This window comes from Salmo trutta, unplaced genomic scaffold (genome assembly GCF_901001165.1).
Source record: "Salmo trutta unplaced genomic scaffold, fSalTru1.1, whole genome shotgun sequence".
Taxonomy (NCBI): domain Eukaryota; kingdom Metazoa; phylum Chordata; class Actinopteri; order Salmoniformes; family Salmonidae; genus Salmo; species Salmo trutta.
In genome coordinates, this window is record NW_021822266.1 from 412,086 (window position 1) to 437,362 (window position 25,277).

Below are 25,277 nucleotides of genomic sequence, written 5' to 3' on the forward strand. Positions count from 1 at the left end.
AATAATGCTTGATAGATAAAATGATATGTTGTTTTCCAGGGGACTGGCCAGCAGTATGTCTGAGAACTGGCAAACAGCCGTGGTGACAGTAGGCTTCGTCCAGGGTAGTAAGGTGGACAGTGTGCCCATGGGCAGCCGGATGACCCACATCCGAGAGGCCCCGGCTGGGCAGCGGGGTCCAGGCAAGCCCCAGTCTTCAGGGCCGAGGCAGGGGCGTCTGATGCACCAGAGCACCCTGTCACTAGGGGACCCACAGGGATCTGGAACCAACTACACTACCACACACACCCAGGTCAGGACTGTACCACTACCACACACACACTCAGGTCAGGACTGTACCACTACCACACACACACTCAGGTCAGGACTGTACCACTACCACACACACACTCAGGTCAGGACTGTACCACTACCACACACACACTCAGGTCAGGACTGTACCACTACCACACACACTCAGGTCAGGACTGTACCACTACCACACACACTCAGGTCAGGACTGTACCACTACCACACACACTCAGGTCAGGACTGTACCACTACCACACACACTCAGGTCAGGACTGTACCACTACCACACACACTCAGGTCAGGACTGTACCACTACCACACACACTCAGGTCAGGACTGTACCACTACCACACACACTCAGGTCAGGACTGTACCACTACCACACACACTCAGGTCAGGACTGTACCACTACCACACACACTCAGGTCAGGACTGTACCACTACCACACACACTCAGGTCAGGACTGTACCACTAGATGGTATTATAGAACTGTGCCAACACCACACACACTCAGGTCAGGACTGTACCACTACCACACACTCAGGTCAGGACTGTACCACTAGATGGTATTATAGAACTGTACCAACACCACACACACTCAGGACTGTACCACTACCACACACGTGTGTGTGTCTTTGGTATGACGTGTCCTGATATCCTCTTCCTGGTTCTCTCCAGAGTTACTGTGGGCGGGAGGCCGACGGCCAACCGCTGGTCTTCTTTCCCCGAGATCCCGCCTACCCCTCCCAGCACACCAGTCAGCTGGACCTGAGTCACACATCCAGCAGCCAATCACAGACACACAGCAGAGACATCCATAACCCCAAAGCCATCATCCCGGTACGACCAACTGTCATTCTGAATGAAGGACCGTCAGTTGAGCTTCATTTCATTCTGTGTTGTCTCAGTGCAACACGTAAGTTCATGTAGTCACTATAATTGTCATAGAGGCAGCGGTCTTCTACAGTACATGGTCATAGAGGCAGCTGTCTTCTACAGTACATGGTCATAGAGGCAGCTGTCTTCTACAGTACATGGTCATAGAGGCAGCTGTCTTCTACAGTACATGGTCATAGAGGCAGCTGTCTTCTACAGTACATGGTCATAGAGGCAGCTGTCTTCTACAGTACATGGTCATAGAGGCAGCTGTCTTCTACAGTACATGGTCATAGAGGCAGCTGTCTTCTACAGTACATGGTCATAGAGGCAGCGGTCTTCTACAGTACATGGTCATAGAGGCAGCGGTCTTCTACAGTACATGGTCATAGAGGCAGCTGTCTTCTACAGTACATGGTCATAGAGGCAGCTGTCTTCAGTACTCAATGTCACCAGTAGAGGGGGCTGTAGCCTCAGAGGAAGGAAACCACTGAATAGAATGGAACTCCTCTATTCATCTCCCTCTTTCCCACACCTCTCCATTCTCCCAACGATGTCTTCCTCTACTCATCCCCTGTATCTTTCTATTTCTCCCCCTGTTCTCTCTCGCTGTCCCCCCAAACCCCTATTCTTATTTTCTCTCTCTGGCACCTCCTCCTCTATCCTTCTACCCCCTCTCTCTGGCCCCTTCTCCTCTATCCTTCTACCCCCTCTCTCTGGCACCTCCTCCTCTATCCTTCTACCCCCTCTCTCTGGCACCTCCTCCTCTATCCTTCTACCCCCTCTCTCTGGCACCTCCTCCTCTATCCTTCTACCCCCCCTCTCTCTGGCACCTCCTCCTCTATCCTTTTACCCCCTCTCTCTGGCACCTCCTCCTCTATCCTTCAACCCCCCTCTCTCTGGCACCTCCTCTATCCTTCTACCCCCTCTCTCTGGCACCTCCTCTTCTATCCTTCTACCCCCCCTCTCTCTGGCACCTCCTCTATCCTTCTACCCCCTCTCTCTGGCACCTCCTCTATCCTTCTACCCCCCCCTCTCTCTGGCACCTCCTCCTCTATCCTTCTACCCCCCCTCTCTCTGGCACCTCCTCCTCTATCCTTCTACCCCCCCTCTCTCTGGCACCTCCTCCTCTATCCTTCTACCCCCCCTCTCTCTGGCACCTCCTCCTCTATCCTTCTACCCCCCCCTCTCTCTGGCACCGCCTCCTCTATCCTTCTACCCCCCCTCTCTCTGGCACCTCCTCCTCTATCCTTCTACCCCCTCTCTCTGGCACCTCCTCCTCTATCCTTCTACCCCCTCTCTCTGGCACCTCCTCCTCTATCCTTCTACCCCCTCTCTCTGGCACCTCCTCCTCTATCCTTCTACCCCCCCTCTCTCTGGCACCTCCTCCTCTATCCTTCTACCCCCCTCTCTCTGGCACCTCCTCCTCTATCCTTCAACCCCCCTCTCTCTGGCACCTCCTCTATCCTTCTACCCCCTCTCTCTGGCACCTCCTCTTCTATCCTTCTACCCCCCCTCTCTCTGGCACCTCCTCTATCCTTCTACCCCCTCTCTCTGGCACCTCCTCTATCCTTCTACCCCCCCTCTCTCTGGCACCTCCTCCTCTATCCTTCTACCCCCCCTCTCTCTGGCACCTCCTCCTCTATCCTTCTACCCCCCCCTCTCTCTGGCACCTCCTCCTCTATCCTTCTACCCCCCCCTCTCTCTGGCACCTCCTCCTCTATCCTTCTACCCCCCCTCTCTCTGGCACCGCCTCCTCTATCCTTCTACCCCCCCTCTCTCTGGCACCTCCTCCTCTATCCTTCTACCCCCTCTCTCTGGCACCTCCTCTATCCTTCTACCCCCCCTCTCTCTGGCACCTCCTCTATCCTTCTACCCCCCCTCTCTCTGGCACCTCCTCCTCTATCCTTCTACCCCCCCCTCTCTGGCACCTCTATCCTTCAACCCCCTCTCTGGCACCTCCTCCTCTATCCTTCAACCCCCCTCTCTCTGGCACCCTCCTCTATCCTTCTACCCCCTCTCTCTGGCACCTCCTCCTCTATCCTTCTACCCCCCCTCTCTCTGGCACCTCCTCTATCCTTCTACCCCCTCTCTCTGGCACCTCCTCCTCTATCCTTCTACCCCCCCCTCTCTGGCACCTCCTCCTCTATCCTTCTACCCCCCCTCTCTCTGGCACCTCCTCTATCCTTCTACCCCCTCTCTCTGGCACCTCCTCCTCTATCCTTCAACCCTCTCTCTGGCACCTCCTCCTCTATCCTTCTACCCCCCCTCTCTCTGGCACCTCCTCCTCTATCCTTCTACCCCCTCTCTCTGGCACCTCCTCCTCTATCCTTCTACCCTCTCTCTGGCACCTCCTCTATCCTTTCTCTTCGAGTCTCTCTCTCTCATCCTTCTACCTCTATCTCTCCCCCCCTATATCTATCTCCCCCCTTTCCCCCCCTATATCTATTTCCCCCCTTTCCCCCCCCCCCTATATCTTTCTCTCTCCAGTTCAATGTTCTTCATAGGCTGGGTCAGAGTAATTGGTCTCGTAATCGCGACGGCGTGGCCATGAGAGAGGTGACCAATCCCAAGGAGCCCACCCCCTACTGGACGACCTATCGCAGTGAGCACAGGGGTCCTAGCCCCTCTCCCTCACCACACCACCCCACTGGTAGACCAACACTGTGGCATCAACATGATATACTGACAGGTAACACACACTTTTTTCTCTCTTACATTTTCTCATGTAAACCCACAGTACCCTGTACTAACCACAGCTGTGTGCGTACATATGTTGTGTGTGTGTGTACATACGTTGTGTGTGTACATATGTTGTGTGTGTTTCAGGTGAGGCCAGGAGTCCAGCAGGTCCAGGTAACGCCAGGAGACAGTCTGGAGAGAGAGTCCTGTGGGCAACGAGACGCTGGGGGACAGACTGCTGTTCCCTCCGACTCTACTAAAACACACACAATTCAACTGTACGTACACACACACACACACACACACAACCAACTCTGACCCAACTGAGTGCAGTTCAGTCCAACAACACTCAAAGACAAAACACTGAAATACTACCAAAACCACTCCACTAACACTCCATCTAGTCAGAACAACTCCCTGGAATAACACTACTTCAGATGGACTAATAAACCTGCTCCCTGAACATCACTGTACTGGCAGATCTGGGCTGAGTTAAAACGCTGTACTGGAGGGGGCTTTTCACTTAATACAATAAATCATTACTGGGAACTGTGTGTGAGAGAGAATGTGTGCAGAGGACACTGAAAGGGTGTGTGTGTGTGTGTGTGTGTGCGCGTGTGTGTGTGCGCGTGTGTGTGTGTGCGTGCGTGCGTGTGTGTGTGTGTGTGCGTGTGAGTGAAGTGTGTGTCCAGTGGCAGGAGTAGAACAGTACATCTATCTAACCACGTCTGTCTGACAGGACATTTAACATGGAGGGTTGGCCCTGGAGGGGGAGGGTTGGCCCTGGGGGGGGGGGACCCAGTCAGTGCTATGTACAGCATCAACACCCCTCCCTCTCCTTCCCTAACTTCAACAACATTCAACACCCGAGGGGTAAACTACAAAGCAGGATCAATGAGTGAGCCGCCATCCATGTTCATTTAAATCAGACTTTATTCATTGTTTGTAGAGAACTCAAACAACAGATGAAATAGAGGAGAGAGAGATAGTAGGTAAAGAATATAACAGACAAGACAGAGAGATAAAGATAGGAAGAGGATTGGCGTATTTACAATCACAGGCCCCCCGACCAGAGAGAGAGAGGGATAGAGGGACAGATAAAGGACTCTAGCAGGACCAGCTAACAGCGTTATTAGTAGATTTCATCAAGCGTTGGATTGTTCCCCCACTAATAGGGAAGGCGAGCTGGGTTTAGACCGTGGTGAGACAGATAAAGGACTCTAGCAGGTCCAGCTAACAGCGTTGGATTGTTCCCCCACTAACAGGGAAGGTGAGCTGGGTTTAGACCGTGGTGAGACAGATAAAGGACTAGTAGCATAAAGATCACCTGGACTAGACAGTAAGGTCAGGGTAGGGGGCAGGCTACGCAGGGTAGGGGGCAGGTTACGCTGATCCTAGGTCAGTGCCTCTGAACCAGTGTCAGCTCACACCAGGGCGGCGTCTTAAATAGCACCCTATTCCCTAGATAGTGCACTACTGTTGACCAGGGCCTATAGGGGTAGTGCACTACATAGGGAATAGGGTGCCACTTCAGACACACACCCAGAATTATATATTCCAAATGTCACCAGACTAGGCTTGAGTCCCAAATGGCACCCTATTCCCTAGATAGTGCACTATTGTTGACCAGGGCCTATAGGTGTAGTGCACTACATAGGGAATAGGGTGCCACGTGGGACGTCACCTAGGTCTGCTTCTCTACTCTAAACTCCAGTTCCAGCTACGGTTTCAGTGCAATCTTAAAAACAGACAGAAGCAGGAATCTGAAAGGTAAAGGAACGATGGCAGCAACAACAACAGCTGTGTCCCAGCCTCCTGAAACAATACTGACACTACCTACCATCAGTATGTCCATTACACTAACCATCCTCACTGGGAGATTTAATTACTGACACTACCTACCATCAGTATGTCCATTACACTAACCATCCTCACTGGGAGATTTAATTACTGACACTACCTACCATTAGTATGTCCATTACACTAACCATCCTCACTGGGAGATTTAATTACTGACACTACCTACCATCAGTATGTCCATTACACTAGCCATCCTCACTGGGAGATTTAATTACTGACACTACCTACCATCAGTATGTCCATTACACTAACCATCCTCACTGGGAGATTTAATTACTGACACTACCTACCATCAGTATGTCCATTACACTAACCATCCTCACTGGGAGATTTAATTACTGACACTACCTACCATCAGTATGTCCATTACACTAACCATCCTCACTGGGAGATTTAATTACTGACACTACCTACCATCAGTATGTCCATTACACTAACCATCCTCACTGGGAGATTTAATTACTGACACTACCTACCATCAGTATGTCCATTACACTAACCATCCTCACTGGGAGATTTAATTACTGACACTACCTACCATCAGTATGTCCATTACACTAACCATCCTCACTGGGAGATTTAATTACTGACACTACCTACCATCAGTATGTCCATTACACTAACCATCCTCACTGGGAGATTTAATTACTGACACTACCTACCATCAGTATGTCCATTACACTAGCCATCCTCACTGGGAGATTTAATTACTGACACTACCTACCATCAGTATGTCCATTACACTAACCATCCTCACTGGGAGATTGAGTTTTATTATATATTGTATTGTGATGGTATTATATGTGTGGGGTGTTGGATGATAATAATAATAATAATAATAATAATATTGCTAGAGGTTTCTGTTCAGTAGTCTTTCCTCGGACTTCAAAAGTAATAAGTGACTGGCTTCTTAAACACCTTCATATAGGATCTAGAGACAGACACAGCTGGGGGCCACCTCCATGTGAGGGGGGGTTCATATCTGTGCGTTGTAATGTTTCAGTGTGGTCTACTCGTGAACTAAAGCCTTGACCGACATGGCGACTGACTGCATGCGTGGGAGGATAGGTGGAAAAACACTTCCTGTTGAAAAACAAATCCCGCCAGGTGATTGGTTGGTGACAGGTCAGAGGTCAAGGGGGGTAGAGGGCGTGTGTAGAGTTGGTCTGAGCAGACTGAGGAAGTACAGAAGTACTTAGTTGAAGCTTCTTTTCTTTTATGTTTGATCTACGGGTTTCTCCTTCCTCTCGTTCATCTCACAGATCCCCTCTTCTTCTCCTCCTTTCTTTCTACTCGTTCTTCTTTTCCTTCTGTTTCAGCAGTTTGTTGATCTCTCTCTTGGCCATGCCAGCGTACTTGCTTATGACGCCATGCTGGTTCAGACCAGGAAGCAGGAGCAGGAAACTCACTGGGAACAAAGGAAACACAGTCACTACAGTTGAAGTGGGAAGTTTACATACACCGTAGCCAAATACATTTAAACTCAGTTTCACAAATCCTGAAATTTAATCCTGGTAAAGATTCCTTGTCTTAAGTCAGTTAGGATCAACACTTTATTTTAAGAATGTGAAATGTCAGAATAATAGTAGAGAGAATGATTTAATTCAGCTTTAATTTCTTTCATCATATTCCCAGTAGGTCAGAAGTTTACATACACTCAATTAGTATTTGGTAGCATTGCTTTTAAATTGTTTAACTTGGGTCAAATGTTGCGGGTAGCCTTCCACAAGCTTCCCACAATAAGTTGGGTGAATTTTGGCCCATTCCTCCTGACAGAGCTGGTGTAATTGAGTCAGGTTTGTAGGCCTCCTTGCTCGCACACACTTTTTCAGTTCTGCCCACAAATTTTCTATAGGATTGAGGTCAGGGCTTTGTGATGATCACTCCAATACCTTGACTTTGTTGTCCTTAAGCCGTTTTTCCACAACTTTGGAAGTCTGCTTGGGGTCATTGTCCATTTGGAAGACCCATTTGCGACCAAACTTTAACTTCCTGACTGATGTCTTAAGATGTTGCTTCAATATATCCACATAATTTTCCCTCCTCATGATGCCATCCATTTTGTGAAGTGCACCAGTCCCTCCTGGAGCAAAGCACCCCCACAACATGATGCTGCCACCCCTGTGCTTCACGGTTGGGATGGTGTTATTTGGCTTGCAAGCCTCCCCCCTTTTCCTCCAAACATAACAATGGTCATTATGACCAAACAGTTCTATTTTTGTTTCATCAGACCAGAGGACATTTCTCCAAAAAGTATGATCTTTGTCCCCATGGCTTTTTTTTAATGGTGGTTTTGGAGCAGTGGTTTCTTCTTTGCTGAGCGGCCTTTCAGGTTATGTCGATATAGGACTCATTTTTCCTCCAGCATCTGCACAAGGTCCTTTGCTGTTCTGGGATTGATTTGCACTTTTCGCGCCAAAGTACGTTCATCTCTAGGAGACAGAATGCGTCTCCTTCCTGAACGGTATGACGGATGCGTGGTCCCATGGTGTTTATACTTGCGTACTATTGTTTGTACAGATGAACGTGGTACCTTCAGGCGTTTGGAAATTGCTCCCAAGGATGAACCAGACTTGGAGGTCTACAATTTTTTTTCTCTGAGGTCTTGGCTGATTTCTTTTGATTTTCCCATGATGTCAAGCAAAGAGGCACTGAGTTTGAAGGTAGGCCTTGAAATACATCCACAGGTACACCTCCAATTGACTCAAATGTCAATTAGCCTATCAGAAGCTTCTAAAGCCATGACGGAATTTTCCAAGCTGTTTAAAAGGCACAGTCAACTTAGTGTATGTAAACTTCTAACCCACTGGAATTGTGATAGTGAATTATAAGTTAAATAATCTGTCTGTAAACAATTTTTGGAAAAATTACTTGTCATGCACAAAGTAGATGTCCTAACCGACTTGCCAAAACTATAATTTGTTAACAAGAAATTTGTGGACTGATTGAAAAACGAGTTAATGACTCCATCCTAAGTGTATGTAAACTTCCGACTTAAACTGTACATGTCATGTGGCCACGAGTGTCCCAATAATATCTGTTTTGGTGGGAGCAGCCGACCAGTCAGAGCTGTTGAACTGGCAGTAATATGACAGTCAACAATATTATTCCCTGAGCAAGGAGGACCAAACTAAACAGCATACTGCTTAAAGAAGGGCTGTTTTCATTAGTGCATACTGTAGCAAAACAAGCCTCTCTTATTGGACAAGCTCAGGTTAGTCCCTCCCCCACTGTGCAGTTTGTTTAATAGACCCGTTAGGAACCAATCTACTCCATGTTTAGTGGAACAATGTCTCACCACATTTAAACAAGTCAGGATTCTGTAGGAGAGTTTGTTTGGTGAACTGGGTAAAGAGACTAGGTCTGCCTCCCAAAGGGCACCCTATTCCCTATGTAGTGCACTACTTTTGACCAGAACCCTATGGGGTTCCCCTAATGGGGACTGATCCTATGATATATAACCCTTTCTCTAAGTGGTATTTTACAGTTGGAGGATGACAATGCACTCACTACTGTCAGCTGGCTATGGGGCCTTGTGCTTGTCTGTTACAGCTATGCAGTCAGACCACTAATTAGACAAAGTCTCCGGTGATGTTTGGAATATATAGCTAATGCTGGGTCTCAGTCTGAAATGGCACCCTATTCCCTATATAGTGCACTACCCCTATAGGTCCTGGTCAAAAGTACTGCACTATTTAGTGAGAATAAGGTGCCAATCAATACTTGTGCTGGCCTGGTATGCAAAGACATTTATGTTTAAACCAAGTAACATTTGAGTCCGTATTTGACTTGTGTTGGGAAACATCCATAAACTGACAGTGTGTGTATCCCAAATGGCACCCTATTCCCCATGTAGTGCACTACTTTTGACCAGCGCCCTATACACCATGACCAGAGCCCTAGAGAGAATAGGGTGCCATTTGGGACATGGCCAAGGACTTCCGTTACTGTCAACCTTTGTACATCCTTCCTATGTGGTGACTTCTCTAGTGGTGTCAGCTGGTTTAACTGTCACTATAATCATTACTATAGCAACAGCAGAAAGCAGAAGAGAGCAGCTACAACGTCACACCAGAATACTACTGATAGTATGTATTCATTTAACCTTTATTTAACTAGGCAAGTCAGTTAACAACTAATTCATATTTACAATGACAGCCTAGGAACAGTGGGTTAACTGCCTTGTTCAGGGGCAGAACAACAGATTATTACCTCGTCAGTTCAGGGATTCGATCTAGCAACCTTTCAGTTACTAGTGCAACGCTCTAACCACTAGGCTACCTGATTGGACCTAAATACTACGGCTTGTATTAACCTTTGTCTGAACTGAAGTACATCAGGACTTTGTAAAATAATGCAGCAATTAGTAAGCTACATTCGTGGAACTTTTTGGCTGAGTTAGCCATTAGCCCAGATTGGTTTAGTACAGGTTGGCTGAGTTAGCCATTAGCCCAGATTGGTTTAGTACAGGTTGGCTGAGTTAGCCATTAGCCCAGGTTGGTTTAGTACAGGTTGGCTGAGTTAGCCATTAGCCCAGGTTGGTTTAGTACAGGTTGGCTGAGTTAGCCATTAGCCCAGGTTGGTTTAGTACAGGTTGGCTGAGTTAGCCATTAGCCCAGGTTGGTTTAGTACAGGTTGGCTGAGTTAGCCATTAGCCCAGGTTGGTTTAGTACAGGTTGGCTGAGTTAGCCATTAGCCCAGGTTGGTTTAGTACAGGTAGGTACAATGTCTTCAGACAGTATTCTTTCCCCTTGACTTATTTCACATTTTGTTGTGTTGTATCTACACATAATATCCTATCATGATAAAGTGAAAACATGTTTTTAGAAATGATAGTAAATGTATCAAATTAAATACATACATCTCATTTGCATAAGTATTCACAACCCTGAGTCAATAGATGTTAATAATCTTTGGCAGTGATTACAGCTGTGAGTCTTTCTGGGTGAGTCTCTAAGAGCTTTACACACCTGGATTGTACAATATTTGCACAATTATTTTCTAAATTCTTCAAGCTCTGACAAATTGGTTGTTTATCATTACTAGGCAAACATTTCAAGTATTGCCAAAGATTGTCAAGCAGATTTAAGTCACAACTGCCACTCAGGAACATTCAATGTCTTCTTATAAAGTGTAGATGTGGCCTTGTGTTTTAGGTTATTGTCCAGCTGAAAAGTGAATTCATCTCCCAGTATCTGGTGGAAAGCAGACTGAACCAGGTTTTCCTCTAGGATTATGCCTGTACTTAGCGCCATTCAGTTTGACCCAAGCATTAAACTGCATATTCAGGACAAAAAGTGAATTGATTTGACACATTTTTTGCAGTATTACTTTAGTGGATTGTTGTGAACAGGATGCATGTTAGAGAATATTTTTTACTCTGTACAGGCTTCCTTTTCACTCTGTCGTTTAGGTCAGTTTTCTCCTATCACAGCCATTAAACTAACGGTTTTAAAATCACCATGGTGAAATCCCTGAGCGGTTTCCTTCCTCTCCGGCAACTGAGTTGCCTGAAGGACGCCTGTATTTTTGTAGTGGCTAGGTGTACTGATACGCCATCCGAAGTGTAATTAATAACTTCACCATGCTCAGAAAGGGACATTCAATTACTGCTTTTTTGTTGTTTTTACCCATCTACCAATAGGTGCATTCATTGAGAGGTATTGGAAAACCTCCCTGGTCCTTGTGGTTGAACCAGTGTTTGACTGAGGGACCTGACAGATAAACTGTATGTAATAGATAAGGTAGTCATTCTAAAACACTGTTACTGCCCACAGAGCGAGTCCATGCAATTTATTATGTGACTGGTTAAGGACATTTTTACTTCTGAACTTATTTAGGCTTGCAATAACAATGGGGTTGAACAGTTATTCATTAGTAAAAAAAAAATATATATATTAACTTAATTCCACTGACATTATGGAGTATGGTGTGTAGATCAGAGACACAAAATCTCAATTTAGTCCATTTTAATCCAGTCAAAGGGTGTGAATACAGGTACGTCGGTAGGCTACAGATGGGTCGGTAGGGTGCAGATGGGTCGGTAGGGTACAGGCACTGTAGGTAGGGTACAGGAACTGTAGGTCGGTCAGTAGGGTAAGAGGAGGTAGGTTGGTCAGTAATGTACAAGTAGGTAGGTAGATTGGTAGGGTACAGGTAGGTAGGTCGGTCAGTAATGTACAAGTAGGTAGGTTGGTAGGGTACAGTTAGGTAGGTCGGTCAGTAATGTACAAGTAGGTAGGTAGATTGGTAGGGTACAGGTAGGTAGGTCGGTCAGTAATGTACAAGTAGGTAGGTAGGTTGGTAGGGTACAGGTAGGTAGGTCGGTCAGTAATGTACAAGTAGGTAGGTTGGTTGGTAGGGTACAGGTAGGTAGGTTGGTCAGTAATGTACAAGTAGGTAGGTAGGTTGGTAGGGTACAGGTAGGTAGGTAGGTCGGTTGGGTACAGGTAGGTAGGTAGGGTGGTAGGGAACAGGTTGAGCGGTAGGGTACAGGTAGGTCATTAGTGTACATGTAGATAAGGTAGGTAGGTAGGGTGCATGTAGGTAAGTAAGTAAGGAGGTAGGGTACAGGTACAGGCAGGTGTTGGTACGTACCGATCAGGTAGGTGAGGAAGAGGTTGTGGACTTGCTGTCCCATCCAGGCCACCGCCACCAGACTGCTGATCACCGACGCAAAGTACTGTGGGAAGACAACCGGACGTGACATCACTTCCCCGTTCCAAAACAGACGACAGGCCGCCCCCGTTCCAAAACAGACGACAGGCAGCCCCCGTTCCAAAACAGACGACAGGCAGCCCCCGTTCCATAACAGACGACAGGCAGCCCCCGTTCCATAACAGACGACAGGCAGCCCCCGTTCCAAAACAGACGACAGGCAGCCCCCGTTCCAAAACAGACGACAGGCCCCCGTTCCATAACAGACGACAGGCCCCCGTTCTATAACAGACGACAGGCCCCCGTTCTATAACAGACGACAGACGAGACCCTGTTCTAAAACAGTGGGTCTCGGTGTGTGTGTGTGTACCATCTTGGGTTTCTCCTCCTTGAGCGAGAAGAGTCTTTTCCACCAGCCGATGATGCGACGCTGAGTCTTCACCAGGTTACCACAGATCTCATGGAAACGCTGCTGCTGCTCTGAAGACCTGGAGAGAGGGAGGAGAAAGAGAGACGGAGGAGAAGGGAGGGGAGGAGAGAGACGGAGAAGAAGGGAGGGGAGGAGAGAGACGGAGGAGAAGGGAGGGGAGGAGAGAGACGGAGGAGAAGGGAGGGGAGGAGAGAGACGGAGGAGAAGGGAGGGGAGGAGAGAGACGGAGAAGAAGGGAGGGGAGGAGAAAGAGAGACGGAGGAGAAGGGAGGGGAGGAGAGAGACGGAGAAGAAGGGAGGGGAGGAGAGAGACGGAGAAGGGAGGGGAGGAGAGAGACGGAGGAGAAGGGAGGGGAGGAGAGAGACGGAGGAGAAGGGAGGGGAGGAGAGAGACGGAGGAGAAGGGAGGGGAGGAGAGAGACGGAGAAGAAGGGAGGGGCGGAGAGAGACGGAGAAGAAGGGAGGAGAGAGACGGAGAAGAAGGGAGGGGAGGAGAGAGACGGAGAAGAAGGGAGGGGAGGAGAGAGACGGAGAAGAAGGGAGGGGAGGAGAGAGACGGAGAAGAAGGGAGATAGGAGAGAAGGAAAAGAGGGAGAGGAAGGAGGAGGAGAGTGATATTATTACCATTATATCCCAGACCAGTGGTTTTATTCAGTCAACAGCTCTCTCTATCTATATCTCTCCATCCATCTGAACAGGAACCCTTGATCAGAACCAGCTCAGTAGAATGAGATGAGTCTATCAGATATCATATGGGCCCATTGATAAGACAGTTGGGAAGTGCCCTTCATTTCTGCTGAGCCACAACTACCCACTTCAGGCTCAGGTCAGAACATGGGCTTATGAACCAGCAGGACTCACTGCCAGACACTGAAATAGACCCAGTGTGTGTGTGTAGGGCTTGTATGTATGCAGGTCCTCTGAGTAAGTGTGTGTGTATGCATACATGCGTCTGCAAACCCGGCTCTAAATCCATCTCTCTAATGGGCTACATAGACATCCCTCTAAATCCTCCAATGGGCTACATAGACATCCCTCTAAATCCTCTAATGGGCTACATAGATATACCTCTAAATCCTCTAATGGGCTACATGGAGGCAAATCTAAATCCTCTAATGGGCTACATGGAGGCAAATCTAAATCCTACCTCCTTTCCTTCCAAAGGTCAGAGGGCGGCAGGTAGCCTAGCGGTTCAGAGCAGGTAGCCTAGCGGTTCAGAGCAGGCAGCCTAGCGGTTCAGAGCAGGCAGCCTAGCGGTTCAGAGCAGGCAGCCTAGCGGTTCAGAGCAGGCAGCCTAGCGGTTCAGAGCAGGCAGCCTAGCGGTTCAGAGCAGGCAGCCTAGCGGTTCAGAGCAGGCAGCCTAGCGGTTCAGAGCAGGTAGCCTAGCGGTTCAGAGCAGGTAGCCTAGCGGTTAAGAGCGTTGGGCCAGTAACCGAAAAGTTGCTGGTTTGAATCCCCGAGCAGACTAGGTTAAACATCTGTGGATGTACCCTTGAACAAGGCACTTAACCCTAATTGCTCCTGTAAGTCGTTCTGGATAAGAGCGTCTGTTAAATGACTAAAATGTCATATTGATTATTGCCTTGTTGGGAAAGAGCTTGTAAGAAAGTCATTTCACTGTACTTGTGCATGTGAGTTGTGCATGAAATTCACTACTAATGTTTGCCAGATAACTACTTGTAGTTAGATAAATAAGTAACATATGCCAAAAACCTTTTCTCCAGCTCAGGGCTCCAGCTTTGCATTTGGTTTGCTAGTTCTAACATTAGAAGGCTAGCTTGCAATATCAAGCTTCTTGGTTACAGCAGAGAATAAATCCTCTTCTGGATTAAGTGTGACTAGCTTTTTGAGATAGTTGTATACCTTCATGAGCTGGGTTGTCAGTCCTAGCATTTCATTTATGTTCGCTTGTGCTTGTTACAATTTAGATTCCATCTGCTATTGGAATGTGCTAGAACTTTGTTAACATACAGAATTTTTCCATTTTTTGTTTGGAAAGAAATAGCACCGTGTGTGTGCACTGCTGGTAATACTGTATATCCCGGTATGGTACAGACAGTACCGATAAACCACCAAATTGTGATATTGTTGTATAGTGGTATCATACATTTTGTGTATGTATGTATGTATGTATGTATGTATGTATGTATGTATGTATGTATGTATGTATGTATGTATGTATGTATGTATGTATGTATGTATGTATGTATGTATGTATGTATGTATGTATGTATGTATAGTAGTGTAATGTTATATGATGTACTGTTTTATTATATGTAAAGTAAGTCCTTTAATACGTTTGGACCCCAGGAAGAGCAGCTGCTGCCTTGGCATACAAATACAAAATACTAACTGCAGACCGGCGCCAGAGACAGTCCTGATACACCACTAACTGCAGACCGGCGCCAGAGACAGTCCTGATACACCACTAACTGCAGACCGGAGCCAGAGACAGTCCTGATACACCACTAACTGCAGACCGGCGCCAGAGACAGTCCTGATACACCACTAACTGCAGACCGGCGCCAGAGACAGTCCCGATACACCACTAACTGCAGATCGGCGCCAGAGACAGTCCTGATACACCACTAACTGCAGACCGGCGCCAGAGACAGTCCTGATACAGCACTAACTGTAGACCGGCGCCAGAGACAGTCCTGATACACCACTAACTGCAGACCGGCGCCAGAGACAGTCCTGATACACCACTAACTGCAGACCGGAGCCAGAGACAGTCCTGATACACCACTAACTGCAGACCGGAGCCAGAGACAGTCCTGATACACCACTAACTGCAGAACGTCACTTAATCCGGTCCTGGTTCCCTGTTACGACTGAACCACTGAAGGAGAGGGGATGGGGGGTAAGAGAGCGGGAGAAAGAATTAAAGCGAGGGAGAAAGAATTAAAGTCAGGGAGAAAACGCAGACTACGTCCCAAATGGCACCCTATTCGCTATGGGCCCTGGGTAAAAGTAGCGCACTAAATGGGGAATAGGGTGCTATTTGGGCCCTGGGTAAAAGTAGTGCACTAAATGGGGAATAGGGTGCTATTTGGGAAACAACCCAACACACTACACTAGGAGTACATGTTAGCCGTGTGAGAGTTCGTAGGACAGACCCAAGAGGTTGATTAGAGTTGGAAAACGCTGGTAACTTTCCTCCTCTCTCTCTCTCATTTGTACATCAGCACTGCTTGAATAACTGTAATTACAAGTGATTTAACACAACACTGCCTGGATCCGTTAGATGTACGCCGGTGTCATGTTCAACTAATATCACACCATGTTCCCAAACACACCGTCCCGTCCCCAGAACCCCTACAAACAAGCCCTACTCCCTGCCAACAACCCCTAAAGTTCTGCTGCCCTCCCCCCACCCCTTCACCCACAAATGATACCAAACTCCTCTGCCCTAGATATACCCCTTCCACCCTGTACCCTAGATATACCCACCCACCCTGTACCCCAGATATACCCCCAGGCTCTCACCACTTGTTGGATCCGAAGATGCGGGGTGCGAGGGTAGGCACCAGGTAGTCAGACAGACACAGCAGCATGACGGTGCAGGATAGGCCGGTCAGCACCGAGGGGTCCAGGTAGTAGATCATCCTGGAGGAAGGAGGGGCGAGAGAGAGGGAGAGAGGGTCAGATGTCTCAATTCCACTGCAAGTCAAAACAAGCGGACATCAGAGAAATGAGGTATTCTATCAAGGGTTCTGAAAAGCTACATTACTATACTGAACAAAAATATAAAACGCAACTTGCGTTTTTACAGTTGTTTTTTTTTTTTTTACTGTGATTTTACCGAGTTACTGTTCAAATAAGGAAATCAGTCAATTGAAATAAATTCATTAGGCCCTATGAACGGCACGACAATGGGCCTCAATCTCATCACAGTCTCTCTGTGCATTCAAATTGCTGTCGATAAAATGCATTTGTGTTCGTCGTCCGTAGCTTATGCCTGCCCATTACCCCACCGAGGGGCACCGTGTTCACAATGTTGACATCAGCAAACCGCTCAACCACACGACGCCGTACACGTGGTCTGCAGCTGTAAGTGATGTACATGTGGTGGTTTATATTACACTAGACATGTCTTCACAGTGATGTGGTGGTTTATATTACACTAGACATGTCTTCACAGTGATGTACATGTGGTTTATATTACACTAGACATGTCTTCACAGTGATGTACATGTGGTTTATATTACACTAGACATGTCTTCACAGTGATGTGGTGGTTTATATTACACTAGACATGTCTTCACAGTGATGTACATGTGGTTTATATTACACTAGACATGTCTTCACAGTGATGTACATGTGGTTTATATTACACTAGACATGTCTTCACAGTGATGTACATGTGGTTTATATTACACTAGACATGTCTTCACAGTGATGTGGTTTATATTACACTAGACATGTCTTCACAGTGATGTGGTGGTTTATATTACACTAGACATGTCTTCACAGTGATGTGGTGGTTTATATTACACTAGACATGTCTTCACAGTGATGTACATGTGGTTTATATTACACTAGACATGTCTTCACAGTGATGTACATGTGGTGGTTTATATTACACTAGACATGTCTTCACAGTGATGTACATGTGGTGGTTTATATTACACTAGACACGTCTTCACAGTGATGTACATGTGGTAGTTTATATTACACTAGACATGTCTTCACAGTGATGTACCTGTGGTGGTTTATATTACACTAGACATGTCTTCACAGTGATGTACATGTGGTTTATATTACACTAGACATGTCTTCACAGTGATGTACATGTGGTGGTTTATATTACACTAGACATGTCTTCACAGTGATGTACATGTGGTGGTTTATATTACACTAGACATGTCTTCACAGTGATGTACATGTGGTAGTTTATATTACACTAGACATGTCTTCACAGTGATGTGGTGGTTTATATTACACTAGACATGTCTTCACAGTGATGTACATGTGGTGGTTTATATTACACTAGACATGTCTTCACAGTGATGTACATGTGGTAGTTTATATTACACTAGACACGTCTTCACAGTGATGTACATGTGGTAGTTTATATTACACTAGACATGTCTTCACAGTGATGTACATGTGGTTTATATTACACTAGACATGTCTTCACAGTGATGTACATGTGGTTTATATTACACTAGACATGTCTTCACAGTGATGTGGTGGTTTATATTACACTAGACATGTCTTCACAGTGATGTACATGTGGTTTATATTACACTAGACACGTCTTCACAGTGATGTACATGTGGTTTATATTACACTAGACACGTCTTCACAGTGATGTACATGTGGTTTATATTACACTAGACACGCCTTCACAGTGATGTACATGTGGTGGTTTATATTACACTAGACACGTCTTCACAGTGATGTACATGTGGTTTATATTACACTAGACACGCCTTCACAGTGATGTGGTGGTTTATATTACACTAGACACGTCTTCACAGTGATGTACATGTGGTTTATATTACACTAGACATGTCTTCACAGTGATGTACATGTGGTGGTTTATATTACACTAGACATGTCTTCACAGTGATGTACATGTGGTGGTTTATATTACACTAGACACGTCTTCACAGTGATGTACATGTGGTTTATATTACACTAGACATGTCTTCACAGTGATGTGGTGGTTTATATTACACTAGACATGTCTTCACAGTGATGTACATGTGGTTTATATTACACTAGACATGTCTTCACAGTGATGTACATGTGGTTTATATTACACTAGACATGTCTTCACAGTGATGTACATGTGGTGGTTTATATTACACTAGACATGTCTTCACAGTGATGTACATGTGGTTTATATTACACTAGACATGTCTTCACAATGATGTACATGTGGTTTATATTACACTAGACATGTCTTCACAGTGATGTACATGTGGTTTATATTACACTAGACATGTCTTCACAGTGATGTACATGTGGTTTATATTACACTAGACATGTCTTCACAGTGATGTACATGTGGTTTATATTACACTAGACATGTCTTCACAGTGATGTACATGTGGTTTATATTACACTAGACATGTCTTCACAGTGATGTACAGGTGGTAGTTTATATTACACTAGACATGTCTTCACAGTGATGTACAGGTGGTTTATATTACACTAGACATGTCTTCACAGTGATGTACAGGTGGTTTATATTACACTAGACATGTCTTCACAGTGATGTACATGTGGTGGTTTATATTACACTAGACATGTCTTCACAGTGATGTACATGTGGTGGTTTATATTACACTAGACATGTCTTCACAGTGATGTACATGTGGTTTATATTACACTAGACATGTCTTCACAGTGATGTACATGTGGTTTATATTACACTAGACGTCTTCACAGTGATGTACAGGTGGTTTATATTACACTAGACATGTCTTCACAGTGATGTACATGTGGTTTATATTACACTAGACATGTCTTCACAGTGATGTACATGTGGTTTATATTACACTAGACATGTCTTCACAGTGATGTACATGTGGTTTATATTACACTAGACATGTCTTCACAGTGATGTACATGTGGTTTATATTACACTAGACATGTCTTCACAGTGATGTACAGGTGGTTTATATTACACTAGACATGTCTTCACAGTGATGTACATGTGGTAGTTTATATTACACTAGACATGTCTTCACAGTGATGTGGTTTATATTACACTAGACATGTCTTCACAGTGATGTGGTGGTTTATATTACACTAGACATGTCTTCACAGTGATGTACATGTGGTTTATATTACACTAGACACGTCTTCACAGTGATGTACATGTGGTGGTTTATATTACACTAGACATGTCTTCACAGTGATGTACATGTGGTGGTTTATATTACACTAGACACGTCTTCACAGTGATGTACGTGGTGGTTTATATTACACTAGACACGTCTTCACAGTGATGTGGTGGTTTATATTACACTAGACATGTCTTCACAGTGATGTACATGTGGTGGTTTATATTACACTAGACATGTCTTCACAGTGATGTACATGTGGTGGTTTATATTACACTAGACACGTCTTCACAGTGATGTACATGTGGTGGTTTATATTACACTAGACACGTCTTCACAGTGATGTGGTGGTTTATATTACACTAGACATGTCTTCACAGTGATGTACATGTGGTGGTTTATATTACACTAGACATGTCTTCACAGTGATGTACATGTGGTTTATATTACACTAGACATGTCTTCACAGTGATGTGGTGGTTTATATTACACTAGACATGTCTTCACAGTGATGTGGTGGTTTATATTACACTAGACATGTCTTCACAGTGATGTGGTAGTTTATATTACACTAGACATGTCTTCACAGTGATGTACATGTGGTAGTTTATATTACACTAGACATGTCTTCACAGTGATGTGGTTTATATTACACTAGACATGTCTTCACAGTGATGTGGTGGTTTATATTACACTAGACATGTCTTCACAGTGATGTACAGGTGGTTTATATTACACTAGACATGTCTTCACAGTGATGTACATGTGGTTTATATTACACTAGACATGTCTTCACAGTGATGTACATGTGGTTTATATTACACTAGACATGTCTTCACAGTGATGTACATGTGGTAGTTTATTACACTAGACATGTCTTCACAGTGATGTGGTGGTTTATATTACACTAGACACGTCTTCACAGTGATGTACATGTGGTGGTTTATATTACACTAGACATGTCTTCACAGTGATGTACATGTGGTGGTTTATATTACACTAGACACGTCTTCACAGTGATGTACATGTGGTGGTTTATATTACACTAGACACGTCTTCACAGTGATGTACATGTGGTGGTTTATATTACACTAGACATGTCTTCACAGTGATGTACATGTGGTGGTTTATATTACACTAGACATGTCTTCACAGTGATGTACATGTGGTTTATATTACACTAGACATGTCTTCACAGTGATGTACATGTGGTGGTTTATATTACACTAGACACGTCTTCACAGTGATGTACATGTGGTTTATATTACACTAGACATGTCTTCACAGTGATGTACATGTGGTTTATATTACACTAGACACGTCTTCACAGTGATGTACATGTGGTTTATATTACACTAGACACGTCTTCACAGTGATGTACATGTGGTTTATATTACACTAGACACGTCTTCACAGTGATGTACATGCCTGATCCATTTTATAATAGGAGGTATCAAGTCAAAACGGGTTTATCCATTCCTTCAACTTCTTTACGTACCAGTCAGTGGCAGTTCCATGCCCACATTTTCAAACAAAGATTTTTTTTCTCCCATTTTAACACACAAGTCAAGTGACATGTTTACAATCTGTCAAACTTTTTTTGTTATGGCCATTGTGCTAAAAGTAATTATATTGTTAGGATATTAAATTGCCCCTATCGACATGGGGAGGGGTTACAAATAGAGATGTTAACCGCTAATCAGTTAGCCACCGAAAATATATTTGACTATGCTAAATCAGTCCATAGGTAAATTTGCATTGTTTAATTTTATTAAATTGGCTTGTGTGTATCTTATGACACGCTGACAGCATATAGAACCTAGTCTGAGGAGCAGAATAGCCCTTCACCTGTCAGACAGCGTGAGCAGCAGCTTCACAGACATGCTCCTGGAGTAAAACAGCAATTGGAAGACAAGTCATTGTGCAACAAATAACAATTCTAAATTCAATAGTGTGTTGACTTGATGGCCACGATAAAGTAGTATGTTGGTCATGCATTCCACGCTAATAGGCCTACACGAGGGGGTTCCTGGGACCATGCATTCCACGCTAATAGGCCTACACCAGGGGGTTCCTGGGACCATGCATTCCACGCTAATAGGCCTACACCAGGGGGTTCCTGGGACCATGCATTCCACGCTAATAGGCCCACTGTAGCTCAGTTGGTAGAGCATGGCGCTTGCAACGCCAGGGTTGTCGGTTCGATTCCCACAGGGGACCAGTATTTTAAAAAATGTATGCACTCTACTGTAAGTCGCTCTGGATAAGAGCGTCTGCTAAATGACAAAAATGCTAATAGGCCTACACCAAGGGGTTCCTGGTGCCATGCATTCCATGCTAATAGGCCTACACTAGGGGGTTCCTGGGACCATGCATTCCATGCTAATAGGCCTACACCAAGGGGTTCCTGGGACCATGCATTCCATGCTAATAGGCCTACACCAAGGGGTTCCTGGGACCATGCATTCCATGCAAGGCTATAGAGTTGTTAAAAGCATGAAATGATGCCATGCAAATAAACCATGGCTGGCCAACACAGACATTGTAGATTGATAACAAGTAGACAAGATCCTAAATAATTTAAATGCAAAACTTTTATTCTGTGTATTCTGCAATGTAAGATGACACAATTACTATCTGTTATCTCCTCAACCCCGTGTTATAAAGACAGGGCACATCTGCTAACTGGCTGTCTACATGATATGGTGCAATGGTTACAACACAATAAGATCCACTCAAACTGCAATGAGAAACTACATACCTCTGCAGCACCCTCCATTTTGGAGCAGCACCATATCCAGCCCATGAGAATACAGAAGCAAGAGCTGTCAGAGTTCTACGTTTTCCCCAGCATTTCTGAATCTTAGTCGTCGTCATTTGATGAAGTGCTTAGGCTACTACACACATGTCTCTGTCTCTAAGGAAAACAGTGACATTTTGTTCCTTCTTCCCTAGAACTCTTAAAGCCATGGACTGAAAACACATGCACAGTTGTTACCCAGCTCCAATGTTATTGCAGTCAGCCACAAAATAATACCAATCACGTTAGGTGGAAAAGTATACATTTCCTCACTCAAAACCTATAATACTTTTGATTAAAAAAATATATATATATATATATATATAATAAAGAGCTCATTTGGCTGTATCCTTTCAATAAAACAAAGAATTTGTCCACAATTCACAGGTTTCTCAATCACTCTGACAACGAAGCAGCGCTAGTGCACAAAAAACGTCCAGTCACGTGACCATTTTATTTTGGCAGCTTTCCAGTTCTATAGACCCCAGGGAGAGAAGGCCAAGTCCACCTAACTAGTTCATGTATGGAATCACTTGGGAAATGTAGAATTTTAGGTAAACTTACCCTTTAAAAACTGCAAAATATCTCAAGCCTCATGACAAAATGTGTATATAGAGACCACATGTCTCTATAATTTCTCTGCACCATAGCAAAATGTGTTGATGCAGGAAGTTAGCAAAATGTGTTAATGTAGGAAGTCAGCAAAATGTGTTAATGTAGGAAGCCAACTATGGGGCAGAGAAATTTTCAAAATACCTTTCAAGAGAGGCATAATGTCAAACTGTGGAACTGCAGGAAATGCATTTTAACATGTGAAAATAATTATCTGAAGGAACTGGAACTGCTTGCTTGTCAAGACATTGACATCCCTTACTGATTAAATAGAGCTAAATATTACATTTTTTAATTTAACTAGGCAAGTCAGTTAAGAACAAATTCTTATTTACAATGACGGCCTACCGGGGAACAGAGGGTTAACTGCCTTGTTCAGGGGCAGAAACCCAGATTTTTTTCCCTTGTCAGCTCGGGGATTTGATCTAGCTACCTTTCAGTTACTGGCCCAATGCTCTAACCACTAGGCTACCTGCCGCCCCAAAATATCAACTGTATGGTGGCAAGAGCACAACTGCTTACACAGATGAGTGCTGTGTGGAAAGACGTGTTCCAATAAGCCCAGTCACTGGACAACATGTCTAAATGCAATCTTGGGAAAAGACAACAGTTTGATGGTAATTATTGAAAAGAGGATCCCAGCTTTCCACAGCTGAAGGATCTATTCCTCAACTCCAATTGGCAGTGTTTCACAATAGGAGGAACTGCGAGAAGCACATTGGCCATTCAAATGCATATACGGTAGGCCTACATTCCCTTTAAAATGTACACAGTTAAACTATTTACAAACAAGGTAAAAATCTAATGATAATTGGGTAAACAAGCTGCCTCATGCTACAGAAACAGGGGATGGGTTCCTGTCTAATGTACTGTTCTGGCTCGTACAAGGCTACTTACTAAACTCAGTCTCTGTGTGTGTGTGTGTACGCGCCTGTCCATCGTGTGCGAGTCCTTTTTCTCTGTGGTGTGTCCCTTCTCTGTGTGGTGTTCAGTGATAATGCGGTAAATAATGCTGATTGTAAACCCCCGTTGCATCAGGCTACAGGTCATCATGCTGATTATAACCCCCCATGGCATCAGGTTACAGGTCATCATGCTGATTATAACCCCCCATGGCATCAGGCTACAGGTCATCATGCTGATTGTAACCCCCCATGGCATCAGGTTACAGGTCATCATGCTGATTATAACCCCCCATGGCATCAGGCTACAGGTCATCATGCTGATTGTAACCCCCCATGGCATCAGGTTACAGGTCATCATGCTGATTATAACCCCCCATGGCATCAGGTTACAGGTCATCATGCTGATTGTAACCCCCCCCATTGCATCAGGCTACAGGTCATCTTGCTGATGGTAACCCCCCCATTGCATCAGGTTACAGGTCATCATGCTGATTATAACCCCCCCATTGCATCAGGCTACAGGTCATCATGAAGATTGTAACCCCCCCGTTGCATCAGGCTACAGGTCATCTTGCTGATGGTAACCCCCCCCATTGCATCAGGCTATAGGTCATCTTGCTGATGGTAACCCTCCCCATTGCATCAGGCTATAGGTCATCTTGCTGATGGTAACCCCCCCATTGCATCAGGCTATAGGTCATCTTGCTGATGGTAACCCCCCCCATTGCATCAGGCTATAGGTCATCTTGCCTGCAATATGGACCATATCACAGGCCCTAAAGACATGACATTTCATCAATGTTATTGGGCTCATTTCTGGATTTTATGGTTGGCTATAATATAATTACCCAGACTTCAAATGAAACATGAACTCACCCATGATTAAAATCCTGCCTAAATAACTTTCTCCTGTGATCTCACCCACGAGCCAGTAGTTGTCACTTGGTACTGGCCTGGTGTGCTACTGGCAAATTTACCTGAATGTCAAGCCCTGGTGTGCGAGAGAGCGAGGACAGGTGTGTGTGAGAGCGTGACAGGTGTGTGTGAGAGCGTGACAGGACAGCTGTATGCATCGTGTGTGTATGTATGAGTACTACTCACATGAAGACCAGTGTGGTGGCTGCCATCAGGGCTCCAGGGAACCATGGTTTCTTCCAGCGCAGGACCTGGTCCCCAGCCAGGATCACCTCTCCCCAGCCCTGCAGCTGCTCCTCCAGCTGGGCCGTCTCCTGGGCCTGGAACACAGACAGACAGACACACACACACACACACCAGAACAGTCCATAAGACAGGAGCCCATCTCCTGTTTCTGTAGAGTGAGGCAGCTTGATCTACAACCCCCTGGACAGGACGCTAGTCTATT

General features: G+C 45.3%; 2 protein-coding genes and 1 long non-coding RNA gene across 3 annotated transcripts in view; 1 reads left to right on the top strand and 2 right to left on the bottom strand.

Annotated features, from left to right (window-relative positions):
- LOC115181501 (uncharacterized) lies at positions 1-15,495 on the top strand. The gene is made up of 5 exons (XM_029743418.1): positions 1-292; positions 971-1,132; positions 3,659-3,860; positions 3,998-4,128; positions 15,108-15,495. Exons 1-4 carry the CDS (start codon positions 26-28, stop codon positions 4,108-4,110), a joined length of 744 nt encoding a protein of 247 aa, XP_029599278.1. The 5' UTR covers positions 1-25; the 3' UTR covers positions 4,111-4,128; positions 15,108-15,495.
- On the bottom strand, positions 4,766-6,423 carry LOC115181503 (uncharacterized). Its single transcript, XR_003873458.1, has 2 exons — positions 5,749-6,423; positions 4,766-5,686 (listed from the first exon to the last, which is right to left on the bottom strand). It is a non-coding gene; the product is annotated as an uncharacterized LOC115181503 (long non-coding RNA).
- LOC115181502 (ADP-ribosylation factor-like protein 6-interacting protein 1) overlaps positions 6,920-25,277 on the bottom strand; it is a 23,743-nt gene continuing 5,385 nt past the window's right edge. The window contains exons 2-6 of the mRNA XM_029743419.1: positions 25,016-25,149; positions 16,287-16,406; positions 12,738-12,855; positions 12,308-12,392; positions 6,920-7,118 (exon numbers count right to left, since the gene is read on the bottom strand). Coding sequence (XP_029599279.1) covers positions 7,000-7,118; positions 12,308-12,392; positions 12,738-12,855; positions 16,287-16,406; positions 25,016-25,149 — 576 coding nt within the window. The 3' untranslated portion in view covers positions 6,920-6,999. The remainder of the gene's footprint in view (positions 7,119-12,307; positions 12,393-12,737; positions 12,856-16,286; positions 16,407-25,015; positions 25,150-25,277) is intronic.